The sequence below is a fragment of the Bradysia coprophila genome, assembly GCF_014529535.1.
Source record: "Bradysia coprophila strain Holo2 chromosome IV unlocalized genomic scaffold, BU_Bcop_v1 contig_144, whole genome shotgun sequence".
Classification (NCBI taxonomy): domain Eukaryota; kingdom Metazoa; phylum Arthropoda; class Insecta; order Diptera; family Sciaridae; genus Bradysia; species Bradysia coprophila.
Window position 1 is genome coordinate 3,557,257 of NW_023503373.1, and position 27,345 is coordinate 3,584,601.

A 27,345-nucleotide genomic window follows, 5' to 3' on the forward strand; every position below is an offset into this window, starting at 1 on the left:
GAAAGCACGTTGATCAGACGTGGCACTTCTTGATCTTTACAGCCTCCCTTCGCATTGCGCTCGAATTCTAATGTCCTTCAATAACCAATGTAAATTTCAAGCAAAACGGAAAAATGGTAATTTCTATGCACAATAAAACATCCTGAAATCAGCAATGAAGAACCATTTACCTGTCTAGAATTTATCCTGCAATAAAAACTGTATCACAAACACCAAACCGGTGAAAGGGGTTTTTCAGTAATACGTTGAACACATTTTTTCAAATTTCGTTTATCAAGAGTAATGTGTGTGTGTGTTGGGTGTGTCGGGTGATGTGGAACAGTGAGCTTTTTATTTAAAAAGAAAGTCCGCAATCGAGTAAATCGAAAATGAGAAGTGAGACTCAGAAGAGTATAATATGGGAACATTTAAGTTGCTACATCGCAGCCAGATGAGATAAGCTCGGGTTAATATGGTCTTATATTACAGAAGAAACTAATGATGGTAAAAATGTTTCTTGAAAATATATTTAGATCACAAAAGGTAGCAGACTAGATTCTAGATAATTATACTGTTAGTATCATCGGTATCTGTGAAAGATTGATTAATGTGTGAAGCGGAGCTGCTCTTTTTAAAGACTAACTATGAATTCGTGCCTTAAAAAAACCGTTCTGATTAACGTTCCAAATTTAAAAGCAAATGAGCATCAGACAAAGAAACAAAATTGCAAACGATTTTCCTAAACCATACTCGAATAAGGTCATAAATTTACAAAATTACTTTTTTTTAACAAAATTCATTATGTGGCAGAGTCAGTTCAATAATTTCATTTTAAAATTCGTTCCGAAAGCAAAATTCAACATTTTTTTGTGTTTAATGTTATACCAGTTTATTTTTTGCGAATTATAAATTGCAAATGAATATACACATTTGATGAAATGAAATGCCAACATTTTTTCAAGTCTGCATTATGTTAAAGTATGAACTGTACAGATAGTTCCTACAGCAATATATAATAATGGTACTACATACGTATATATACACACGGAACAAACATTTTTTTTTCTTACCCGAACGGAGAAAGATCTACCAAACAAAACGAAAAGAAAAACTCTCACAATGAAAAGAGACTGTGCAAAAAAGACATTATAAAAACCGTATGAACGAATGATTTCGATGACGCAGTCCATGACCTAGTTCGTGTTTTAATTCAAGGCCGACTGTTGACCCCATCATCATGCCGCAGAAATAAAACATAAGTCAGTTCTATTATATTGGTATGTTTTCATGTATATTTTCTTACATTTTATATACAAAAATAAAATATATATTAGCGCCGCGCATGTTTCCGCCGGCATGTAATTATACATGCGCACAATTTTGCTCAAAAAATGAAAATTTTTCAGTTAAACAAAATTGTGTCATGAAATTCTATTAATTTTTTTTTGTTTCACCAAATAAATGGTTTTAATACCATTATTATGTTGCTTTTGGTATGGAGTATTGTCGAAAAAAAGGTACGGCATTACGTGTGTGTAACTTGAAAAAAATATGCCGGTATGAAGGCATTAATGGGCTGAATACATGTACGAAGTAGGAAGCGTTATAGTCGTAACAGAAATGACAATATTTATTCTTTGAAGCTTTAAAGCCTTTCAGAGGCTAAGTGTTTAATACAAAATCTTTTACTTCATTTGTTGTACCATAATCCAAAAACACTTAGCTAAGGGAATACTGTCTAGAGTTCACTATTTCGAAGTTGAACGACACGTGATAGGCAAATAGCTCTTGTACTTACAGCTTGAGTTTATTTGTTTTCGAATTATTAGTCAATTTACTAATTTTCATTTTTTCGTTCCCCCTCGAACACCATTAGGAAACGAAGAGGCATTTTAACACTCATTCTTAGTCTCGTCATCGAATTCAGAAATGGTAATCATTCGGAGAACTCTAGAACATAAACGTTACTCATCACCGTTGTATACTCTGGCGATGAAGTCAAAGTATTTTTTTAGTTAAAAATACTTTTGTAAAAACTTAAAAGTAAACATAATGCAGAAAAATGCATAAAAGTGGCCGCATATTCTCGCATAATCATATTATACATGCAAGACCTAGCAATTTTTCCGAAACATTTTGCATCGACCTTTTTTCTATTCTGTTTATTTTATTGTGCGGGGAAATCTTAGAGCATTTTTTTGGCAAGGGAACAAAATTTTAATAAGGACATTAAAGGAAATGTGGGTCACATTTTTCATTAAACTATTTTTTTATCCGACTATGCATGTGATTGAAGTTTGATTTAGGCTTCAAGCTCTTGATCTCCTATCCGACAGTTAAACTATTGAGAATGTCGTATTAAGCTGTACGCGTAATCTGATCATTGAGGACTATTGAGAGCCTCGACTCGGATCAACAACCATCACACGAAAACTGGATTTTTCATTTTATCCCAATTTTTGTAATGGATTTTACATGCTAAGATTTCTCAAACCAATTCTCTTGTTTTCGCTAGTAATGTATTAAGCCACTTTTAAGTCAAGGCAAATCAAAAATAAGTCAAATTATAACACTTTTCACACTGTCATGACGAGTGAAAGCTAGGACACAAAGTGTGGTATAGCCTTTAGAAATGTTTTCCAAACAAACTATTTTGAATTTAACGTTTTGTGGACTTCAGACATATTTCTGTCACTTCCTCCTATCTAAATATTTTCATCAAAATTTTTATAAAAATTTCGCTAAATGAAACGACATTAATTCATAAATGGGCCAGAGTCTATTCTTGCCAACGTTGTTGTTAGCAGATGAAATGGTTGCCTGCAATATTAAATATTGAATTTTATATTTGCTTTTCTTACCGTTTAATTGTGGTTTGAAAAAAGCTCTCGCTTTATTTATAAACATGACCACATTTTGCCAAATATTTAGCCATCGAAAATATAAAGGAAACCTCCATATAGGTACATATTGTACGATGCAGGAAGTCCGTACACACACATACATATAATATTATATAGGCTACGGCCTCAAAGCGTTTTGTAACCTGCAATATATAAATTATATAGCAGTTTTGTGCTCGTGGTGCATACTCTGTCTGTTATAGCGAACCAAAATAATAGTGCACGTTAGGTCTGATCATCTGCATAGGTTTATCAATAAACGTACTGCAGATACTGGTATGGAAAGATATTAAAGTGCAAAATGCAATTTGTATTATATGATTGATGCAGTATATACTTTGCAAAGTTGCATCAGCCATTTGTCTTGTCATATTGGGTATATTTTTAGTAAATTTGCAAGTTTATAAATAAATCGTTTAATCAATGATCTAGATCTTTAATGCGAGTAGTTACAAATCACATTAAGACAATAAATTACAGCCTTTTGGTGCAGTTTAACTATATGTTTATCATTATTTTTGCTGCGTTGTGATTCAGTTCTTTCAATTCATTGAGACTGAGCTGCCTTCTCAATTATGAATACATCGTATTTAGATTAGATATAGTTTAATTACCTTTTCGGCTTTTGGGACCGGAGTTTCCATAGTAACTCGATATGTTAACAAAATCAAAACGACCGTCATTTCAAACGTGAAATCATTCATTTTTATTCATTTGAACGAGATCCCACAAATTGCCGTAAATATCCGCAAACACGGCAACTGTTCCATACGGTTCGACTTTCGGTTCTCTTATAAACTTAACGCCGTTCTTCACATACTTTTCATAGTCACGCCAAAAGTCGTCCGTGTGTAAGAACAAAAAAACCCGGCCACCCGACTGATTTCCAACGAACGTCTTCTGAACTTCACCGTCTGCCTTTGCCAGAAGGAGACAACAATTGGACGCACCGGGCTGAGTGTTCGGAGGTCGAACAAGCACTCATCGTTTGGTAGGTGATTGCACTTCATCGCACACGAGAATGAAATCAAGCTTTTCCGTGAAAAATTTGATTGCCTCGTCATAGTCTGCCACTACTAGGGCCATAGAACCAAGGAATTGTTGTGGACTCATGCTGGCGAACGATTTTATCTATGTATCAAAGCAGAAATAGCTGGATAAAGTGTGATGTTTGAATAGTACCTTAAGTGAATGTGAACGTTTCACGAATCCTATTTAATTTCGACGATGATTGAGTCAATATTTTCAGTTAAATCGAACCAACAAACACCGATTCAAAATTAGACTGTCAAATTATGACTTTTCCGATGCTGGTAAAGTTTAATTCGATTTCGATATAAGCTCAATGAAATTCGAATGTTGAGCGCGATAAATTTGTCTATATTGCGTTGATATAACCTGCTAATCAAACTCTTGCACACTATGAAACTCCTATATTTTCTATACAAATGTACAGAACAATCAATGAAGAGTGAAGTCTTAACTCCAATCGTCTGATTATCTTAAAACAAAAAGCTTCCTATACTGCGCATCATCAATGAATTATATCATCTGACTGTATGGGTAACATTTTCAGAATGACAACACTGTACAAATTCAATGAATCATGAGTGCTTTCAACTCTAAAGCGTTGTCTTATATTGAAAGTACCGAGTAACTGACTCAAAACTTTAATGCTTATCTTACACATTCCATGCAATACAAAATTAATAATATGCCACTTAACCGGTTACAATGGTAGGTGATTGTCGTACATATACCGAATACGATTCAATAGCAAAACGCTCAAATAGGCCACGTTATAAAATAATGTAAAATATTGTCTCAAAGAACACATCATACGAATTTGTTTATAATAACCGATGCGTCATATTAATAGATCATAATGGTACAGTACAAGACATGATCCGAGACGTGATTACCAATCGTTTTGGTTTTGGATTGAAGACAGAACAACTACAACTGTTCGCTCGGAGAAGTTAGAGGACGCTTAAGGAGGTCATATCCATCGTTTTAGTCTGCATGTTTGCAATAACCATAATTTTGTAGATTTGATTCGTTCGAAATTTGTTTTTTTTAGCAAAGCAACGAAAATCTCTGTTATGATGGAACTGATTTCCATGTTTGGTTTGTATATATCAAAAAGAACAAAACAAAAATATCTAAAAATAAAAACCAATAAATTGGCAAATTAATTATTTTCGTGGGACATTCGGACGTTAATTCAATTAATTATGAATTTAAAAGATTTAGAGGAAAAACCAGTTAATATTTGTATATGCATGAGCCATTCTTTATGTATAATATACTCTCCCATCCAACTCCAATATCTCAAACATCATGTGTTCTTAGTCAAGAACTTTTTAATCAAATATAAAAACAAATTTATATTGATCGTAAATGTTTTAACAGTATATTGGTATCTCAATCAATTAATACCATACCCATTTTTTTTTCTTCTTCTTTTTCTCGTCTATAGTATAACCAACTACCTAACTAAGCATACCCATTAAAGTATATTTGTGAATGATGTGATCATCGTTATGTGTTTCTCTCGCATTCTCTGAGATAACATTTTATTGTAACCAGCCGGTATAGCCATAATAACACATTTATATAGTGGATGCCTACATACTAAACAGTTAGTGTATTAGTGGTCGAACGAATCAAGAAAAAAATTGATAATCAACATTCACAAAATTGTTTTATATTTAAAGATCTAGTCTAAGCGATTTTGTGAATGAAAGTACAAAAGACAGGCATTTTCAATTATTCATTTGAATATCATTTTTTGTTGTTGTTGTATGACTGTATCATCCTCTGGTGGAGTTGTGTGTATGATGATGATCAACTTGACTTTTGTTATAATAAAACATACATTCGAATTGTTAAATATTGAATATAGTAAGTATATAATCAACGTTGACAATGAAGAAGAGACGGAACTGTGATATAAAAATATGTTTTAAAAGCGAACCAGATAAATGGAATGCGGGAGAAAGTAGGACAAATTTAAGACGTTGATAATATACTTTTTGCATAAATTAATGGAGCTTTTTTTTTCACTTCTTCTGTGTTTTAAATATCATGTGGACCTACGGTATTTTTGAGTGAATATCGCTAAATTTAGGTACGTTTTCTGTATGTAATACACGTATGCCACCACCTTGAACTCAACATTCAGCATTTTGTGATTTGAAAATATTTTATGTAAATACATCTTATTTATCACATTGATATTGGACACGTAGATACAGGCGTTACGTAAAGTAAAGGTATCTCTGCACACAAATGTTGAGATACAGCAAAAAAAAAATCGAAATATCTCTGCATCCGTCTTTTTACATCCGTCTTTAAAAACATATGAGCGATGTGCGATGTGTTTGTTTTTGTATTTTTTTTTCTTCTTTTTGTTTTAAATCCGAATACCTTCTTTTATTGTTATTGAGTACATAAATATTTTGATTTTACTTCCGGAATCTCGGCCATTCACTAACGAAAAATTCAGTTTTTTTTCTCTATATCTCTCTCTCTTTCTCGTAATAAAATTCTTTAACGCTAATGAAGTTAACTGTTCATCGAATGATGGATAACTGAATTAGGTTCTTACAAAACATTTTTTGAATGTCCTCGTTTTTATTCGGAAAAGATGTTCACTATTTTTGGCTGAAGCTTTTGTGGGTGGTCGTTGTGGGGGTCACTAGCAATGGCGTAAATTAAACAGAATGATTTAACTTGAGAAGTTGACTGGTGTTGTTATTGCTTGAAATCGATCGAGTTAGAACAAATCTATGCCATTTATTTGTATTTTCCCAACGCAGGCGAGAAAATAGTAATTTTCTCCCCTCCGCTGAAACTTCAGAAGCCTTTGTTGTGAACAACGTTTTGTTTAACTCGGGAAGAAAAGTTGGCAATTGCATTTTCTCGCTATTTCCAACTTTTCTTCCTCGTTGAACAAATAACTATTTATACCTTTCAGAAATGGCTCGACTAATATAAGGTCTATACTGGGAGCACTGGGAGGCACGGGAAATGCGTTAAATTTGTTAATTTCTGTGAATGGCCGAAATTCTTAAAAATAACTACTTATTCAATATAGGTCTTTATTCCATTGGTTTAACGAATTTCCCGAACCTCCCTGTCCGCTTTTGAAAACATGTTCTTGGTATGCTAGAGGATTGTATTTGTCGAGGATTTTCTTCAGATTTCTCAGGTTTTCTGGATATTTCTAGGAATTGTGGATAATTTGAGGATTTCTTTCTTCAAAAGATTGTCCTTCTTTCAGTGTGTTTTCAGACACAAAGGATTTTCTGCATTTTATCCGCCCACTCGGCAAAATAATTTGTAAGAAAGAGAATATATGTAAAACAACCGATTATTTATCTCGTGATACGCACGCCGTTCATCAAGCTTCGCAGTCGATGAATCATTCAAACTGTTATCACTGAGAAACTAATATTCTGATGCAATAATTCGGGGGCGGGTATGATTAGAATTCACCAATTTTTCGCAATGATAATAAAATTGGAATGCTGACGTTATAGGCACGCTAAATTGGCATATGCTCATGTATTAAATCCGAAAATGCCATTGATTTCACGTAAAACACTGGAGATTATTGCCATATTACGATAAGTATGCTCGTTTCATTAGTATTATTATCAAGTAAAATTGCGTGCATTGACTATGTGTCTATATACTAAGGATTCCAGTCAGAAAAACTCATATAATATATTTACGTAATCGATAAAAACTGGCTTTGTTGATATATTTAAAGTAACACAGATAAGCCGATTAGATAAGCTGACATTTTAGTTTAGCATAATTTTTATTGAGTAATTTAAGTGTTGAATTTTCAACCATTTTTTTGCTCGTTTCCCATAATAAATAATTGAGTACCTCCGCACTGTTAATATCATAGCGGTGTTGTTAAATAAACCAAAATAATTAAAAGAAGAAAAAAAAGAACAGCAAACTATATACGAACTATTAAAGTTATCACAATAGCCCGAAATAGTGTTCATTCATATAAACCGCCATAATAATAATGGAAAAAATTTTATGACTTAAAGCAAGGCACAAAAAAAATTATTTATGTTTCACAATCACATGTACATACCGTTATAACGACATATGTTTAATTCTTCATCATTACAATGTTGAAAATTAACCGAAAAAAATTATTATTCCGCGATAATTTCGCGAGCTTATGTTTACAAGTATGGCAGTCTTGCCTATATGTGTGTATATAATCGTAAACAGTGAAATTTGAATATAAGCGGAACGAAAGCAATTTCGAAAGATATTGAAATTGTTACGCAGTTCATCTAATAAAATTAAAGAATGGCAGAGAATAGGCCCGGCATTGCTCTCTATCTGGAGCGTACCAACACACGATAAATAACAAGGCTCGGAAAACAGGTCAGGTTGAATCATCATCATCCCTACCATCTTTATCATCAACAACATCATTGAATCATCATCATCATCCCTACCCCATCATCATCGCTACCATCTTTATCATCAACAACATCATTGAATCATCATGATCATCCCTACCATCTTTATCATCAACAACATCATTTATTATCTGATCAAGTTCAGGTGTAACTGAGCTGATCTGAAACCTAAGATTCGTGTACTTGAATCAGAGCTGGTTCAGATTTACTAAAAAGATTTGAACTTGAAGTGAACTTCAGGTTTCTAATTTCAAGATTCAGTCTAGGTATGTCTTGAATCAACAAAAAATCATTTCATTGTTAAGTAGTCTCATTACAAATAAAATTTCAACATCCAGATTATTAGGCAGATCATCGTATGCACCATCCTTAAAAGAAGAAAGAAAATTTCTTTGTTCTTCCCAGCCCAGATAATTTTATCACAAACTTTTCAATTCAATTTTTTTTTGCTATTAAATTGCAAAACACCTTTTCATGATAGCAATTGGTTTATTGTTCGGTATTTCGTGCTAAGTGTTTGGTGTCTATCTGGCTCTATCTTTTTGTGAGGCCGTTAGGTCGGAAGATATGAATGAATTGCTTTATAATTCATAAAAAACTGGAAAAACTTCATACTTTCAGATATGTTCGGAAATTTAGACTTGTGAACTAACACAGTCACATTTCAGGTCTTTGTGTGGTATTGAATATATTTCCGAATTCGATTAGCGATGCAGATCATCCGAGCAGGTTATGAAACTGACTAAATTGGAAGAAAACTTTATTTTTGAAATCCATCTATTTCTAGTGATTCCTTAGCGAAGCTACTAAAATCCAAAAAAGACGAATTTTCGAAATCCGTCTATTTCCAGTACAGTGTCTTTAGCGAATCTATTTAAATCCAAAATAGAAAGGCAGTTTTAGCCTGCCATTCTTAATCATCATTTTGCTGACGTCAATTTCATCTGCTACCGAAAGTGACATCAAAAATAAAACCGATGACCTCTCCAGCTCATGCATTTTCATTATATAGCAAAATGATAGTTAAATCTGAGGAAGTAACGTGTTTGTATCAACAAATTGAAAAAGCATTTATCAAAAGAAGTAAAAGATTTCAAGAAATACGGCATACAACTAGAAAATAGCATAGGCCTGACAAAGATTCCCTACCTTTCAATTGGGGAAGATGGCTCTAATAAATGAATTAACCGAGTCCTCGAAGCTAAATTCATGTTGAAACATTCTTGACTTCCAAACAATAGCCTTGAAACTGAAAGATAAACGGTTCCACATTAAGTGGTCTACGTCAGTGATAAAACGAATCTTTATTAAAGATCAACAACCACATCAACACACCATATTGCATGCTCTCGATCGGATACACCAAAAGCTATGCTATAGGCCGTGTGTTCTTTGGTATGAAGAAACACACATTACGAATCAATAAAATTGCGATGCGGCAAAAGTTTTAGCACAATGCTGAGTAAGATTTGTTGGAATACAATAGTTACTGACCAACCTGACTGGAATGCCTCTATACAGTTTGCTGCTAAAAAAAACCTCTATTTTATGTGTTACATACACTTTGAAATTGCTTATATCAGTCGGATTACAGTATTTATTTTATATATATGTAAAAAAGCACTCGCTCTCTCGCTCAGGGAAGGAAAAATATCGCTCAATATATAAAACTGTAAATATGTTTTCTGGTTATTTCACATAGTAGATATTCAGCACACACCAAGCATGCCTACCTACCTACATAAAAATAATATCATTTCACGATTTTGCATTTGCCATACCGGCACTATATCGGTTTGGTTTTAGTTTAAGAATCGTGTTCGGACTAATAAGACACTCTCTATATTTTCGAAGTATAAAACAGAAAAATTATATTTCAGTTGGTAGCGCGATTTTTTCAAAGTTATATTATGGATATAGATAGACGTACAGTTCGTTCTTTTTTTTATTATTATTTTTATTTCGGTTATATTTTCTATGGTTAAATGCGTAATATTTATTCAGTTGAAACGTTATAAAAAGAAATATTTGTAATGTCGAATTAATATAAAATATTTAAATTCGTGTTTTTTAATCTACATTTTTACTCCAAAAAAAGTTAAAATTTAATTATATTTTTGGTTATATAATTTGAATATATGGGCTTGTTAACTGTTAAACTTTTATACGTATACTACTTAACAAGCTCTACACTTTTTTTATCACTTGGTGATAATAAATTATGCATACATATGTTGGATACATTACCCATTTGAGAATTTGACTAACCAATAATATATATATATATATATTCTAACAACAGTAAAGTGTGATAAATGCTTGACGGTTTTTTTTTCTTTCGTTCGTACGTTACAGAAAAAAAAAGTTTAATAATTTTTGTGAGGAGGTCATCTTTTTCGTACAAAATGTAAACGTAGACACGAAATATTTTCAAGAAGTTTAATTTTCAATCTTTCAAATCATGTGATGATTCAATTCGTATGGTTGGGATAAAATGAGTCGATAAGTTTTTTTTTGTGTGTGTTTTAAACGAAGCTTTCAACCATTCAAAATATCCAAAGAACCATTTCTTTATTTAAAAATTAAATCTTTTTTTTAAATGTTTCATACCACCTAATAGGTGTTGTACGAAAAATTCCAGCCGCTATTACATCATCGGTGCAATAAAATTCCGAAAAAAAATGATTTGCTTATGAATAATAAAATTCGGATATTTAAATAATTCTTCTCTCGAATGCTTAACGAAAACATTATATCCACAATGTGTGGATTCCGCATAGAACGCGATGTTGGTCGAAAATTTATGGATTTACTTAACAAAAATGAAAACTATTTTTTTTTCTTATTCCATTTAATAAAAATGTACGCATAAGTAGCAAGCAGCATATGTTTACATATTTTTACAAAGTTAAAGTTCTTTTCTTGTTGTTGTCGAACCAAAATGAATTATTGTGATTGGGGGATATATATTTATATATTAAGTGTATACCACACACAGCAAAAAATAAATTTTGTATTACTAGAATCATTTACATCACATGCTTCGATGTATACATATGGATAAATGGATAAACTGTATACACATCAAATACTTCCAATGTTTGTTAAAACAAACATCACATTTTAAATACAACAATTATAAATTTAAATTTTTTCCAATAAGAGACCAAGTGTCGATCATGTTACGATACAATTATATATACGCCGTTCCTCGTTCGTTATATATAGCCTACGTATAATCTCCATATACAAATATTATATTGAGTGTAAAGCTCCACTTTCATTTTACTTTGAAACGATTATACAAAAATGAAACACTGAACTGCTGATATAAGCAATTGAAGGATAAGGTCAAAGAATATGAAGACAAGAAGCACGAAGAAAAAAAGAACTCCAAATCAAAATTTAATTCAGTAAATATGTGCATTAATCTCGATAATGAGAAGTTTGTCGTTTATTTTTTTTTTCTTCTTATTCGTATAAAAGGTAGACGTGGTCGACTGCTAAATTAATAATGTGAAAAGATAATAATAAAAAAAACCGCTACTGCTACGTAAGCAGGATGTTGTGAATATGGAAGAAAAATTGATTCCGTGTCAATAGAAGAACAAATTTGTCACTCATCTGTACAATAAAACGAAAAAATACCAAATTGGAGACTCATAAAGACTTCCAATACATTTAAGTTCCAATTACATGCGGACACACGATTTCTAAATTACATTTTCTCTTTACTTCAATTATGGAAATACACATCGTAAGAAAATAATCTTCTTGCTTGTGAATATTAAACAATTATTTGGATTATTGAATTTGGAGAAAATTGTATACGAAGACTGGTCATATGAGAATGACTGGTTTGAAACGGAGATCAAATAGGCATATGTGTGTCTGTATATGGGCACTAGAGGAGCAATTTTGTTAGCAAAATACTACATTTATAATTTATTATTACTCCCCTGACATTTACACTGTACAGTGGTGCTCAACGGTTTAACATTTTTCCTTATTACAAATTAGTGACTTTTTTTTGGAAAGTTTAAGTGATGCAATCGTCTAATTTTAGCATGACTTTACATTAGTTTTTGAAGGAAATATTTTGGTTTTTTACATGCTAGTGGGTCACGTTTACTAAACATTATTGGACAATGTGTTCTTTAACGAGACAAATGTGAAATAATTCACAACTGATTTTGATGATCTGTCCAGTGGCTGTTATCTCACAACAAGAATAATTTCAATTATTTGTTTCAACCATATTTTCAACGTTTGACACTACTGCACTGCATCTGACATATTGATCATTTCAGATTTAGATTTTTAGCATCTGTTGATAAGACACTTAGTGTTAGCGAGCGAATGTGTAAGCGAGATTTATTCGAATGTAGAAGAAAGTGCGAGCTTTTATGAAAAATTAGTTTTATTTTACCTAAAGTACAGGGACAAAAAACTTTCACAGACTGTAATTATATTACGATAATATAATCATTCTATCGGTAACTTTATTTAATTTAGGTTTTTTAAACTAATTGATACAAAATCTTTTACTTCAATTGTTTCAACACTTTACCAAGAGCTCACGTTTGTCGAAATATTAGTTTAACACCTTAACTGAATTTATCTATTTAAGTATTTCAGTTCTCTAATTCAATCGTTCCTCCAAGGGTGATCGAGATTAAAACATCAGTTGAACGTTAGCCATTTCTTCATCATTCGAATCAATTTTTCTTCTTCATTAGATTCATCTAAGATTTTTGAAATCAAACCAAAAATTCCAACACCAGACTAAAAAATGTGAATATGTACAACTGTTGTGTTGCTATTTGATAGGCATGGTATTTCAAGCAAAACTTTCGTCACGGAAATGATCAGAAAATAAATAATAAAAAATAAACTGAAGAGAAAAAAAATATTAGACAGACATTAAATGTCGAATTCGTAGCATTAAGCTCAACGAAAAATAAAATTTTATTTTCTGTTTTATAAATATAGCGGTTTAAGCACCGTTTATTAATTAGAAATTTCGATAAAACTGTTACAAGCGAAATGTATAAATTGAAAATGATTTTGTAGATTTTTTAAAGCTTACTTTTCTTAATATCCGAATTTTTACAATCAATTGCTCATTTTGGAAACTCACATAAGCTCTACATTATGTGAGTTTCCAGGAGTTGCATGATTTTTAAATGGACCTCGACGATACTGACCTACAACGCATAAAAAACGTAGTCCAAAGGAGACTTTTAGAGAAATTCTCTCACAAAATCGTGCATTCTCAGAATATTACACTTTAGTAAGTGCTCATTGAGTGCTAAGTTTGTAACGCGAAAGTGACCACTGTAGACAAGAAATATTACTCTCGTAAGCTGTAAAATACTACAACAGATGCTTCCGATGATATAGGTCCTATTTTCAGTTCCGATAGAACGTAAAAACGACGATTCAAAAGTTGTTTCATAAAATTATCTACTTACTGCAATCGAATTCCGTTGTTAAATTGAACCTTAACTCTATAACAATTAATCAGTTTACTCTTGATAATTGCATACAATCATAAGCCTTGGTTAATGGTAACTTATTTTTGGGCAGGACATTCTTAAAAGACATTAAAATTTTGGAATAAAAAAAAAATATTTTGACAATGAAAGTGCACCAATCCGGTTGGCCGTTGGTGTGGTAAGGTATTTGGACCTCCTGAGTTCAAATAACAACTCCATTGGTCTCGATCACCTATCTGTAGTTCAGACCAGAAAAATTTCACCCACACAGTCAAAATAATTTCCTAATACCACTGGGACGAACGGAAGTGTGTTCCATATTCAGAGCACCAAGACCTATCCAACGCACTATGTCACCATCCGTGTACATGTACACCTCTGTTGCCTAGTGTAATCGATAAGCTCTAGTGATCTCTTACTATAGCAAAATGTATGTCAACACAACTGAAATACAAGACTGTGCACAAGCCACAAATCGATATTTTAAACAAAAGAAGTAACAGATTGACTTCAATCGCGATATTTTTGCTGTTTGTTCGAAGTTAAATCGTCGTCATAACAAATGTTTTTTTTTCCTGGATGTAGATCCCTTACTAGAATCCACGAAACCGCATCAAACTGAACCGACTAACACAGTAACAAAAATGTAAATTTCAGAAAATATCAACTGTAATTTCCTTGTATTGCAGGAATCAAACAGACTTCATATATTATCTTCCTAACGGAGCACAGCACCAATAGTGGTCAGAGTTGTGTCGTCTGTTTTTCGCTGAGTTACTTGTGCACAAAAAAAATATTAATCCTGAGTCAGTGCTATTATTGAACAATTTCGTAACGAAAAATCATCTGCGAATTTCGTATTTATATATTTAAATTGATAGATAAATTGTAATCAATAAAAAAAATAGAAACAAGTTATAATATTCAGACTGACCTGCAACTGTTAACATCGTTAATCTCAAAAATATTTTATTTAAAAAAAAAAATTAATTTGGAAAAGTGATTAAAAGCTATAATTAAGTCATGTTTTATGTGTGTAACACTCAGTCAGTTCAAAATTAAATGGAGTTAACTAATCTGCTTCTCGTATACATACATTTAATAAATGTGGAAAAAAAAGAAAGAAATGAATTCATAAGTGCGATCAATAGGTTTGTTCGCAAATCGTTTGGCATTACTCTTGTATTTGTGTGTGATGTTGTGAACGGATGATGATTCCACAACGACCGTGATTTTAGATAAGGTCGGTGGGACTTTCGTCCGTTTAGAACCACCGTTGCAACATTGATGGAAATGAATTAGATCGATCGTGGTAATGATCTTTCGAACGCAATTTTTCAACAATTTTTAGTACAGCAAAATCATTGTTACAATTTTAGAATTTTGTATGCAGCGCTGGATCAATGGAAAAGGAGTCGTCGACGCGGTCATAAAGTATCAAATTACAGAAATCAAAAAATTAATTTTCGAATTTTGTATGCAGCACTAGATCGATGGTAAACGTGGACGCAGAACGTGTACATAAATTATCAATTTGCAGCGATCAAAAAAATTTTGTTGGTGTCGGTAACTCAGTATCTCATAGAAAATGCAAACTACTTTTGGGAAGCAATGGAGTGAATTTTTGTATGAGCTTACCTCATCCTGGACCTGACGTTTTGCTTTTTTTCGATTTCTTCCGCATAAAGTTGGATATTCTTCAATTACAAACATCGGATCCAAATTGTCTTCAAAGTTTATTCAGTAGTCTCTCTGAGTAATATTAAGGCCAGTTCATACTCGCATACATTTTTGCGATATATGCGACCATGAACTGGCCTTAATTTTCTGAATATTTGTGTTATTAAGAGGAGTCCTGCGTCCATTGGTAACATTGTCTTTGAATGTTGTTTTTGAAAAACTCCTAGCGTCCATCGTAAACGACAACTGGAAAATGGCAAATAAAATTTAGACAACCGACTCGACAAATATCTGAGCGTATGGGACAGAGACTCACTTCTCGATGTCTTCTTCTTATATAAAATACGAAAGCCGCATTCTCGACACCGAACCAGATCTCTGTGGAAAAAAGTTTTGTAAATTCAGTATATAAGTTTCGAGTATGAGGATCATAGAGTTGATTATAACATCCAGAACGCTCAGAACATGATCATCCAGAGACATTTTTAATGATAAATTATTTAATGAAAGGAAGCTTACTTCGGTGATAAAACCGTATCTGAGTGGCATTCTGGGAAAAGAAAAATGGTTGAGGTTATAGCTTATCATCAAATGTGCTGCGGGTCATATTCAATGAAATTACCGCCACAAACGTATGTCATTGAGATGTTTTTAATAACAGGCGATTCATCCGTTTCACCGGCGTTTATTTCATTCGATTGCAGATTCGGTTCTGACATTTTTAATTATTTCGAACGAACAAATTATTTGTTGCAAAGTTCTGTTTGAGGTCTTGATGATAAAGTTTCGCAATTGTCAAAGTTCAACGCGTACTTATGTGCCTTTTATCTAGGACGAAAGTTTCGAAAACGTCAGTCAAGGTTAATGAATCATCGATAAAGTCAAATTCAAACTTAGAAGGCTGCCTACAGTGGCGCAACGGGCACAACTGTTGAAGTGGGTTATGACTTATGAATATTAAAAATTATCGGCCCATCTTTGGATTCTAAACTGTTATTCACTTCTTTCGGTCTGTGGAGCATGATGATAGTGACGAGAGTGTTAAAAGAGACGTATGTACAATATCATTATGTTAGAACAATAAGGCCACATACATTCTTGAATATGCAAAAACATTGAAAGCATTTGAACGACAAATTAGATTACAAACTTTTGCGCTTCCATCCGTAAAAAGTGTCAACGCTCTGCAATGCGTTACAGATGTTACTGGCCATTTAGAGCTCGTACAGTAATTCTTCGTGTTTTTCTTTTCGCTCCGCAATTTTTGTGAATTTCTCGGTTTATTTGGGGTGAAAATTGTTTCCGAGGGATGTGAGTACGATTTAAAGTTAGCTGGAACTGTCCCGTGTGTGAATAATGTGAAGTGTGAGCGTGAGTGCTGCGTGAATAGCCGGTTGAGTCGGTCTTTGGCGCCGTGACAATGCGATGCAAAATGAGTGAACTGCACAATGCTAAACGCTGAGTTTGCTACGGTATGGTATACGTTCGCCCATGGCATCGAAGCGAGATGCTGACGGATGTTTTGTGGAAGGAAGAATGATCTTTCTAACATGTATATTGTATGAAAACTGACCCCTCGACCCTACGTAAGAATCATCTCGAGCAAAGGCTCCGGCGAGCGGTTCATCTCCCTGCTGCCAATCTTCGGGTTTACGAACGTTGTTATTACCGTACCCGTAAGCCCGACGTTGACTAGAACAGTCGGCATTATAAACGGACTCAGGTAACTGGACGAATACAGGTAATTTAATGAATGCAGTGGGATGACAAAGCAGGTAACAGGTAAATTTTCCTTGCGGCATTATATTGTGTCGGACTGTATTGCAAGCCTATGAATGATATATGCAAAAGTAGCTAGTCCAGTCACTTAGTCCGGCGACGGTGATTGTTGTTAGTCTTAAGTTTAACACATTTCGGATGGCGGTCCGGCGCTGTTCAATACATCGATACGATGTACACACAGAGTAACAAAGTATTGAACAAGGAGGGTAAAAAGGGGGATCCAAGTGGGTCATTCCACTGTGAGTGATTCAACGTTCAAGCTCTTCCGGAAAGACCACAGGGTCCTATTCGAAATGTGCAAGGTCAAGGTCAAGGTACAGTAATTCTTCGTTAATCTATATGGGTAGACCTGTCAAAATTTTCACAGTAAACTTCACCGGACATTACTGTAAGCACTCAGAGAGCGACGTATGCAAGGCTGTATACTTTGGGGAGGTCACGCAGATCGCCATTTTATTAGATACGCGGGAGCACACCTTTCCCATACAAACAAATTCAGCAAAATTGAATTTTTATAGCGTGGTGAATTTTTTGTATGAAACGTGGTGTGTAACCCGCGTATCTGCATCTGCTTGACCTCACCAAAATATACAGCCTTGGGCGTATGGGCGACGTATAGCAATGAAAGTAAATAGATAGGTATGGCCAAACGTTCAAATTTGTTCTAGCCGGAGCACATACGGATTTGCATGGCGCCACCTCAAACGAACTCATTTCTAGTGCAAATTTCCACTAGAAATGAGTTCGTTTGAGGGGGCGCCATGCAAATTCGTATGTGCTCCGACTTGTATGGACTGACCATACCTACTTATCTACTTTCATTGACGTATAGTGTCAAAGTGACAGAATTCTTTTGTTCTTATATTTTGCCCGCACGTCGCTCTCTAACTGCACAGTTACAATTCACATGACGGTAAACATAAGTTAGAGCTCAATTTTCAAGATTTTCTCGAATAGCCACAATCAATAAAATTCGAGATTGGTGATGAAAACCAAGGTGTTATATGAAGAGGTTACGCCAAACGGGTAAGAATCCACTAATTTTTACTGTAATTATTATACAAAAATGTAGCGTAATTTCAGCTCAGTATAAACTACATACTGAAATGCAAGTAAATCCACCGATAGCCGTCATGTCTTTTTTTCGATACATTCCAGTGAAAAAGTGGCTATTGGCGTAACACCTCAAATACAACCTTGATGAAAACCGATCTCATGTGTCAAGGTGTGGGTATGGATCTGGTATGAAAATTGAAAATTTATTTCACACCTAAGTGGTGTTCATTGCCTTTTCGATTACTTTTCGAATTCTGATCTAAAGTGTATAATACCAATAGGAGGTATAATATCGAACGATTTCATACAAAATTAAACCCATTCACATGCCCTGGTGATAGAGTGTTCACGGAACGCAGCGATATATGGACCAGTCATTTAAATAGTCTGTGAGTTACACGTCGAAATAAGTGGAATTACCGGAATTACATACAAAGCTTAATCTACATTTGTTTCATTCATTCATGAATTTTTGACAGCTGATCAGCTGTCCGATCAGTTAAATTTAACTGGTTTTTGCTCTTTTGCTCTTTGGTAAATCACCTGACTCGTAGCAAACAACATCTAAACAACAAATGCAACGGATTGAAATTCAAACTTTTGCGCTTTAATTACAAATGTCCCAGCTAAATACTTTTTCTCATTTTTCCACTGGATCGACCAGATGATAAACCTTAAATGTCAAAAATTTTGTAACTGTCAATAGTTTACAGTATAGGATCAGTGTGTTTCAGCACATTCCGTAATTTGTGTTTTTGGACGCTTATCGCATTACACTTTTAAACTTTTCTCCTTATTAGAATTAACATTTTTTAATCAAACATGTCTGAGCCTTCAGGCAGCAAAGATTCTACATACAAAGCAGCAATGGTCTATGTGTGCGGAGGTAATGATATTCGTGCAAAAAGGAACTTGATGTATAACCTCAAACTCAAAGATGTTTATGCCGAACGATTTAATTAGTCGCACTTTCTGCAGTATCCGAATACAAAACGTCCATTCCCAAACAACAGCTTCTTCGCAGAAGTTTAAGCGCTGTAGACCAGCAACTAATACTGTTACAGTGAACTGTTTTCCCATGATGACAACTGTGTTTGCTTACATCTCGATTGCCTAATTTGTATTGCTTGTCCGGGTAATATGTTCCTCTCTTCTTTAGAATGCCATCACGAAAATGAGATGCGACCCAGAGATCCGATTCGTTGCCGTGAATGCGGCTACCGCATAATGTACAAAAAGAGGACAAAGCGATGTAAGTTTGAAATAATAATTTGTCATCGACAGAGTGTTATACTAAATATCCTCCATCTATTTTCAGTGGTTGTTTTCGATGCGCGCTAATAATGTGTTTTGCAGTAACTTTAAAGAAAATTATTTGTATACTTGGCCAATAGTTAATAAAACATTCATTCAGTCACACCGAAAAGTAGATTTTTTTTGTTCATTCCACCTTCAGTTTGGCTTCAAATTGGTACACTTGGTACCCGTCACAAAGAAGACGTTCGCGTGCTGATTAAAATTGAGGCATTTTATTGAGTGCAATTATTTGATGTAGCTGCTGCCCCAGACGTTACGTTCAGTTAGTTGACGGACAGAGCATGCTTTCACAAAAACTCTGACTGCAGTGTCTCTAAATTTACAATTCGTTAAATTTAATCGAAAGTTGGAAATTTGGCTTCTCAAGGAAAGGATGCAATCGAAACCAGGAAAGGCTTGGAATGACTTCACTCCCTTCAAAGTGTACCAACATTCTTCTGTATTACGGCAAGCGAAAAATCTCTTTCTATTGAGTTAAAACCAAGATTTTTATTAAATTTTCCGAATACAAAAACCGTTCACTCAATCCACGTTTAAGCGAGCTTAGCCGCCTTCTCTGCTTGATATTTGTAATGCAAATCCATACAATCCTCATTGGAAATGTTAACCCATCCAGTCGGCTTAATGTGATACACTCGAACAATACCACCGGAATAGGCATCGCGATGTGTAGCATGATAAATGGAACGACGACCGAGCTCCTGAGCTTCTTCATCGGTAAGATCCCATCGATAACCAGAATCTAACACTCCGAAAGCGTAAACCGAACCACTACCAACCGAAAACAATGAACCGGCAGTTCTGGATCCTTCCGAATCGACGTAATAAAGACCGGGACCGCGTTTATCATATCCAGCCAACATCATTCCCATGCTGAGACCGGTTCCCTTGTATTCATGTGCAATATTAGCCATAATCTTACTGGCGGCAGCAACAGAAATTCGTTCTTTGTTGCGAAGCTCGTACAGACGACACTCTTTGGTCAGGACACGATCCCAATACACACAGTCAGCGGCTCCACCGGCCAATGTGCCAAGGAAATAGTCGTTAATCTCAACAATTTTTTTCATCGTACCGGATCCAATGTACTGGCCACCCGTTGCACGAGAATCAACGGCCAACAAAACGCCGCCTTGGAAGCGAAAGCCTAACGTCGTAGTTCCATGATCGAAATCAATTTTAATTCCATCCTTTGCACCAAGGGCTTGAACCTTTGATAGACCATCGCACGGCTGAAAATCAAATAAGTTCAAACAAAAATCTGCTGTGTAATCAATCACATAACCTTACATTTTCGAATGGTGGAGCAGCCAATTGGTAGTGATTATCGAAATTACTCGAGTACTTTGTAATGTCGGCTTGAAAATCTCGGTTAGAGAACTGGGAATCTTTGTAGAAATTTTCCGACAAGCCACAAACATCAGCTAGAGCCATGATTCAGTTGTTTTTTTTTGTTAATGCACAAATTATTCGATCGGATAGCTTTATTATTGAATGTCAACTGATTCTTCTTCGATTTCAACGCACAGTAGTAAGAAACTTGTGTGGCTTGAGGCCAATGGAACAGAATGCTGTTTTATCGACCGTATGCGAATCTATCTGACGAAGGAGATTCTTTTGAAAGTCATGAAGCCGGATAGTGCAGCTGGTGTGTATGTTTGTGTTTCATACTCAATTCAATTAGATTAAATGAGTGGAAGAAGTCGCAAGCAAAATGGTGCACTATATAAACGTGTTGGTTAAAATTTGTCTTTTTCTCTATTTGATACTTCTGACATCGGCTGTGAATTTACTAGACTACGAAATGACGGATAAATTAGTGGAAATCGATAAGAATGATTGGGTTGAGCTCCGAGATTTGTATCGGACAGCCTGGCCAGAAAGGAACATCATCAGTTACTACATTCTCGACAATTTCATCGGTTGGGTAAAGCAAGAGCCCAATTTCAAGCATTTACATGTTTACAGTTTAAATGGTGATTGGAGCGATGGAACGTTTATCGTAATCGTAAGTGAATCGGGTTGAAAATATGAGAGGAATATTTCCCAAAACACGACCAACACGACTCTATCTTCGTGTTTTAGCACCGCAATAAAATGTTCATCGATACCTTGAGTTCATCGACTGAAAGAATGTTCAAACTACTTCAACTGGTTGATTATCGTCACGGAATTTCATTCAGTATGATCTCATCGGATAGTCTTCGTGAGGTCGTATTGAGAACGGTGGACAACGAATCACTGAACATCAATAAAACTGCCAGGTGGTTGTCGTTTTATATGCCGAGAGAAGTGGCTACCAATTTAGACTTTCAGTAAGTCAATAACAGGCTCTTTGTATCGCACCCTACGTCAAAAAATAAACAGGACTTATAAAGCATTCCAGACGACGTAACATTGCGACCACTGGATGATTCTGACTGCGAAGTAGTCAACAACGCTTTGACGTATAAAAGTAACGGGACGTTGCAATTGCTAAAAATACAACGACGACTGAATCCGAGTGTTGGGATGTTCACAACGGAGGGAAAGTTAATTGCATGGTCGTTTCAGTACGTATACTGTTCATTTTTGTCGGAACATGAGTCTATACAAATTACTTGTTCCATTTAACAGAACGCAAACGGGTTCTATCGGCGCACTTTATGTTCATCCAGACTATCGCCGTCAAGGCTATGGAAGCTTAGTCGTCAAAGCACTAAGCAAGATCATAGGCGAAAGAGGTGACCATGTACTTGCTTTTGTAGAAGAACTTAATATGCCAGCTAGAAAACTGTTTGAAAAATGTGGCTTTACGATTGTTGGAACCATTCATCGGATTGTTACTAGTCCGATATTTCCGTTTGAATGGATCGATGTATTTGATTAATATGTTTTTTGCTCGGTCAATTTACCACATTGATTCATTAGGATTGACGACAAATGTAAAAGAACGAAACGAACAAACATTGAAGCGTTGCAAGAGTACAGAAATTGAAAAATACAAAAAATGTTTCAGCACAAACGGACCTGTTTTTATTTACGCTCGGGGAGGGTAACGAAAGTAAAATGTGGTAAGGAGAATTAGGAGGACGTTTTACAGGCGCGAAGAGGGATGCAATATCACTAATCACTGATGCCCTCTTTCTACATTGCTTCTTCAACTCTGTTTAAGTTAGACAGAGACAATCAATGTTTTCTTCTCTTTTTTGTATCTAACCAGAACTGCGCTCCAGGAGTACTGTCTTGTCTAACTGATTTTTGTCTCTTTTTGGTGCTAAAGTTCAGATATAGGAGTGACTTATTTTTCGTTGTTCTTGCCAATGCAATTATTCTGGATGTTGTATTGCTTCGGACACACCGACCGTTAGACTAATTTTTGAAATTGAAGAGTGCAAAGTATGAGAGATCAAATTGAAATTTGGAAATAAAATTTTTGTGGTACGCGCCCTAATGAGATTCGAACCCGAGACATCTTGCGTATGAAGCAAGCGGTCAACGATCTGAACCACCAGACTGAAACGAAACCGAAACCTTGTTGAGAATGTTTTCAAAGATAAGACTGAAACGAATTGAACAAGGCTGCCGAGGAATTTGTCACACAAAACAAGAAGATGTACATTGGATGTGTGAAATCTCTCCTATAGCACTATCTTACAGTTGAGTTGTCCTTTTAAGACAGAGTCATGCTTTCTTGCTGTCAGTTATAAAACACAACATATGCAGAAATGTACATTCTTGCATATACCAAAATTTTGCTTTTTGTCGTCTGACATACAAGTGTTAATGCTAGGAGCAGTGCTATGCTGTATACCTAATTTCTAATCATTCCATGTACAACATAATCAATTTTCAAGTGAAATTATTAAAAATTCCCAAGGATCCGCAATCTAAAGGGAAATCAATCTGTCAATAGGATATTCTTTTTCATACCTAGGACCAAAAACAGTCTCTTTTAGCGTATTCGATTCCAGAACCCCTCACACGCTAAAATAGTACATTTAGTAACTAGGACTAAAAGTCTTTTTTAGCGTGTGAGAGGTTTCCAGACAGAGCCGAAGCAAGGTCTGGAATCTAATTCGCTAAAAAAGACTTTTAGTCCGTGGTACGAATAGTATTTTTCATATTGGACGGAAAAAAAGTGCGACAAAAGACTTTAAGTCCTGGGTACGAAATAGTTATTTACACAACCGAGTGATAAATGCTTTTTTAGGCACTAGATGTGTAGGTGACTCGAGGCATGTGTCATTCGAGGCCGTAGGCCGAGTGTGACAATACACATCGTGTGCCTAAAAAAGCATTCATCATCGAGTTGTATACAACGTTTTTCGCAATAAAGGCAAAAGTCCTACTTTTCGTCACTTGTTGCAAAATGTATGTACTATTTCGTATGTCTGAGCCGAAAACGGGGGTTTTGCAGAAATTTTCTCGGATTTTCAGCCCTTTACATGAAAAGTTTTGTACGCATCTGTTGTCGACGGTTTATTTTAGGCACTTTTGCTTCCGTCGACAACTATTGATAACCAACAGTTAGCAATCTGCTATCCTTTCTTCACTATATTTTGGCTGACTCTGGATGATTTTCCTCGTATCATATTCAAATCCACATAAAGATATGGAAGTTTTGGGTTTGTGAAGTCTTATCGATCGTACGTACATACTTGTTTTGACAGCACTGAATGTCAAAAGCCTCGTAAATACTTTACATGTCTGTCTAATACACGTCACCCAAAAAATAATAACTTTTATTTCGAGCTTAACTCCCAAGTTTCTGTAGTTTAAAATCATAAATCATGGTGAGTGTACTTCTGCTGCAATTTACTGTCGGCGAAGATGTTAGACACAACGAAAAACCCTGTCAAATAATCCTATTTTCATCTTTGATTAGGTACTAATTGCAGCCGCAGTATGTACGAAAGGCGGAAAGAGTGAGTATTTTCCTCATAAATTTGTGTAATATTCAGCGAAACAGGTGGAAACTAAATTAAAATTAGTCAAAGTTTATCTTCCTTGTATTGACCGACGCTTGGCAGTTGTGTTGAATCATTTTATGTCGAAAAACATAGCCCTGGCGTCTGGTCACATTACAATTCCTTCCGAAGTTCTTAAAAACTGATCGGCAAACTAACGAACCTAACAATTTTTCTCTCATCAATTTCAGCAATGATCTCGCGTCAATTCGTCGAGATGACCAAAGCACGAATTGAGGGACTTTTGGCCGCTTTTCCGAAGCTAATGACAGCTGGAAAGCAGCATACCTTTGTCGAAACCGATTCCGTTCGGTACGTCTATCAACCGATGGAGAAACTGTACATGCTACTGATCACCACGAAAACATCAAACATCCTCGAGGATTTGGAAACTTTGCGGCTATTTTCGAAAGTTGTAAGTTTGTTTACATCCGTGAAAGTGACAACACCAATTGAATCCTGTAAAATTCTCTCATTGAACAGATACCAGAATATTGTCGAAATCTGGACGAAAAAGAGATCATCGACAATGCGTTCAATCTGATTTTCGCCTTCGACGAAATCGTAGCGTTGGGTTACAGGGAAAGTGTTAATTTGGCACAAATCAAAACATTTGTCGAAATGGATTCACACGAAGAGAAAGTGTATCAAGCCGTTCGGCAGACGCAAGAGCGTGAAGCTAAACAGAAAATGCGTGAAAAGGCGAAAGAGTTGCAGCGCCAACGAATGGAATTCGGTAAAAAAGGTTTGGGTCGCAGCAATTACAGTGGCGGTGGTAGCGATGCATTTGGTTCGAGCGGAGGAATATCTAGTTCATCATCCATATCAACATCACCTATGGCCATGAGCGAATTGAAACCGTCGCCAGCTATTTCGAAACCGGCACCATCACGGAATGCTCTTAAGTTGGGCGGCAAAGCCAAGGATGTGGATTCATTTGTGGATCAATTGAAAAGTGAGGGCGAGAAAATTTCTAATGCTCCGGCCAATGCTCCAACTAGCTTGTCGGTGGCATCACGTCCGAAACCAGACGTTGTAACGGATTCGTAAGTGGTGCCAAAAATCCTCTAAATTTTTCAAATTTTCTGAAATCATCCATTTCACAGAGTTCATCTTCGAATGGAAGACAAAGTCGTGGTTCGAATTGATCGTGACGGCAGTTTACAAGCATTCGAATTATCTGGATTGCTGACGCTGAGAATATCCGATGAAAAAATGGCTCGAATCAAAGTGGAAATTCAAAACAATGATGCAAAAGGAATTCAGCTTCAGACCCATCCCAATGTCGACAAGGAATTGTTTAAGACGCGTGGCCTGATCGGTTTGAAGAATTCAGCAAAACCATTCCCATTGAACACAGACGTTGGCGTTTTGAAATGGCGTTGGCAAACACAAGACGAATCATCGGTTCCGTTAACAAGTAAAATTTGTCGTCTGTCGACTTTGTCAACTTTTCTCATTTGTTTCACAATTATATCTTTGCAGTTAACTGCTGGCCTTCTGAAAACGGTGAGGGTGGCTGCGATGTTAACATTGAATACGAACTGGAACACCAACGTTTGGAGTTGCAAGATGTTTGCATTTCTATTCCACTACCGTGAGTATTTATTGGACCTGAAACCACGATCCATCTGAGTGACCATTTCCCTAATAGATTAAACTCGCATCCATCTGTTGCTGAATGTGATGGCGACTATCATCACGATTCGCGCAAAAATGTTCTACAGTGGAATCTACCTGTCATCGATGCGTCAAACAAAGCTGGATCCATGGAATTCAGTGTACCAGCTTCAATTCCGGGTGACTTTTTCCCAGTTCAGGTAGCATAATTTTACCAGTTGAACTGATGGGAGCATATAATGAACCGACTTTTCTTCTCAACAGGTTTCGTTCTCTTCAAAGATTCCATATGCTGATCTAAAGGCAACCAACGTTTTGAATGTCGACGATGATAGTGCAGTTAAATTTTCAACTGAGACAGTATTCTATCCAGACAAATACGAAATTGTCTAATTGCTTGATTTATGTATTATTGTTCGTCGATGAACTTATTCATTTCTATAGAGTTAATTGGAATGTCTTTATATTTTAATGATTGCCGTTATGAGCAAATCTGATACGAATAAACCATTATACTGAGATAAGGAGGTAGCGTTAACAAAAAATTTCTTTGTGTGATCCATTCTTTCAGAGCGTCGGCAACTGTCTGGAATAACTCGTTCATTCAAAACTATAGTCATAATTCTCAAGCATTCGCAGGTCTTCAGCAATTCCTATCTTTAAAAAGTTAGTAAACCTAGCGAATTGGCAGCTTTGAGTTATTTGTCATTCTCAAAAGTCCATAAATCTCTAAGTCAGAATGGTCAGAATGGATCCTAGATTTTTACTAAGGCAACGGATGCTGTGGAATCGCGTTTGTATCGATTACATGAAATTATTTTCAACAAGAGAAGTAATAGACCTAGTTATTGTATGCTGCAAGGTTAATACATTAATGTTGTGCTGACGAGGAGTGAAGTAAGAGGGGAAAACAGCTCCGGAAAGTCGTGGCCCTGGGCAGAAAAAAGTCACGAAATCGTGCAGAAAGTTAAAAAGTTAAGTAAAGTTACAGATAGTCACCAAAAGTCACGTTCCGAAGATCACAGATAGTATCGGAAGGTCCCGTAAAGTCACGAATAATCCCGGAAATTCACTGAAATCACGAAAAATCGCAAAAGTGGCG

At 35.4% G+C, this 27,345-nt stretch overlaps 4 protein-coding genes and 2 long non-coding RNA genes across 6 annotated transcripts; 3 read left to right on the forward strand and 3 right to left on the reverse strand.

The window, feature by feature from the left end:
• Positions 1-3,564: 3,564 nt before the first annotated feature.
• On the reverse strand, positions 3,565-4,420 carry LOC119071356. Its single transcript, XR_005086623.1, has 2 exons — positions 4,065-4,420; positions 3,565-3,996 (listed from the first exon to the last, which is right to left on the reverse strand). It is a non-coding gene; the product is annotated as an uncharacterized LOC119071356 (long non-coding RNA).
• Positions 4,421-15,662: 11,242 nt separating this feature from the next.
• On the reverse strand, positions 15,663-16,341 carry LOC119071350. The gene is made up of 4 exons (XR_005086617.1): positions 16,142-16,341; positions 16,039-16,069; positions 15,836-15,897; positions 15,663-15,765 (listed from the first exon to the last, which is right to left on the reverse strand). It is a non-coding gene; the product is annotated as an uncharacterized LOC119071350 (long non-coding RNA).
• Positions 16,342-19,051: 2,710 nt separating this feature from the next.
• On the forward strand, positions 19,052-19,783 carry LOC119071345 (DNA-directed RNA polymerases I, II, and III subunit RPABC4). The gene is made up of 3 exons (XM_037176232.1): positions 19,052-19,243; positions 19,517-19,609; positions 19,676-19,783. Exons 1-3 carry the CDS (start codon positions 19,180-19,182, stop codon positions 19,696-19,698), a joined length of 180 nt encoding a protein of 59 aa, XP_037032127.1. The 5' UTR covers positions 19,052-19,179; the 3' UTR covers positions 19,699-19,783.
• A 349-nt stretch (positions 19,784-20,132) lies between these two features.
• On the reverse strand, positions 20,133-21,202 carry LOC119071288 (proteasome subunit beta type-5). The gene is made up of 2 exons (XM_037176158.1): positions 20,965-21,202; positions 20,133-20,906 (listed from the first exon to the last, which is right to left on the reverse strand). The coding sequence occupies exons 1-2, from the start codon at positions 21,106-21,108 to the stop codon at positions 20,208-20,210; spliced, it is 843 nt and encodes a 280-aa protein (XP_037032053.1). The 5' UTR covers positions 21,109-21,202; the 3' UTR covers positions 20,133-20,207.
• Positions 21,203-21,327: 125 nt separating this feature from the next.
• Positions 21,328-22,627, forward strand: LOC119071268. Its single transcript, XM_037176133.1, has 4 exons — positions 21,328-21,682; positions 21,760-21,989; positions 22,053-22,226; positions 22,291-22,627. Exons 1-4 carry the CDS (start codon positions 21,389-21,391, stop codon positions 22,541-22,543), a joined length of 951 nt encoding a protein of 316 aa, XP_037032028.1. The 5' UTR covers positions 21,328-21,388; the 3' UTR covers positions 22,544-22,627.
• Positions 22,628-24,284: 1,657 nt separating this feature from the next.
• On the forward strand, positions 24,285-26,771 carry LOC119071206 (coatomer subunit delta). Its single transcript, XM_037175998.1, has 8 exons — positions 24,285-24,449; positions 24,542-24,581; positions 24,815-25,038; positions 25,107-25,669; positions 25,730-26,043; positions 26,109-26,220; positions 26,278-26,443; positions 26,508-26,771. The coding sequence occupies exons 1-8, from the start codon at positions 24,447-24,449 to the stop codon at positions 26,634-26,636; spliced, it is 1,551 nt and encodes a 516-aa protein (XP_037031893.1). The 5' UTR covers positions 24,285-24,446; the 3' UTR covers positions 26,637-26,771.
• Positions 26,772-27,345: the final 574 nt, after the last annotated feature.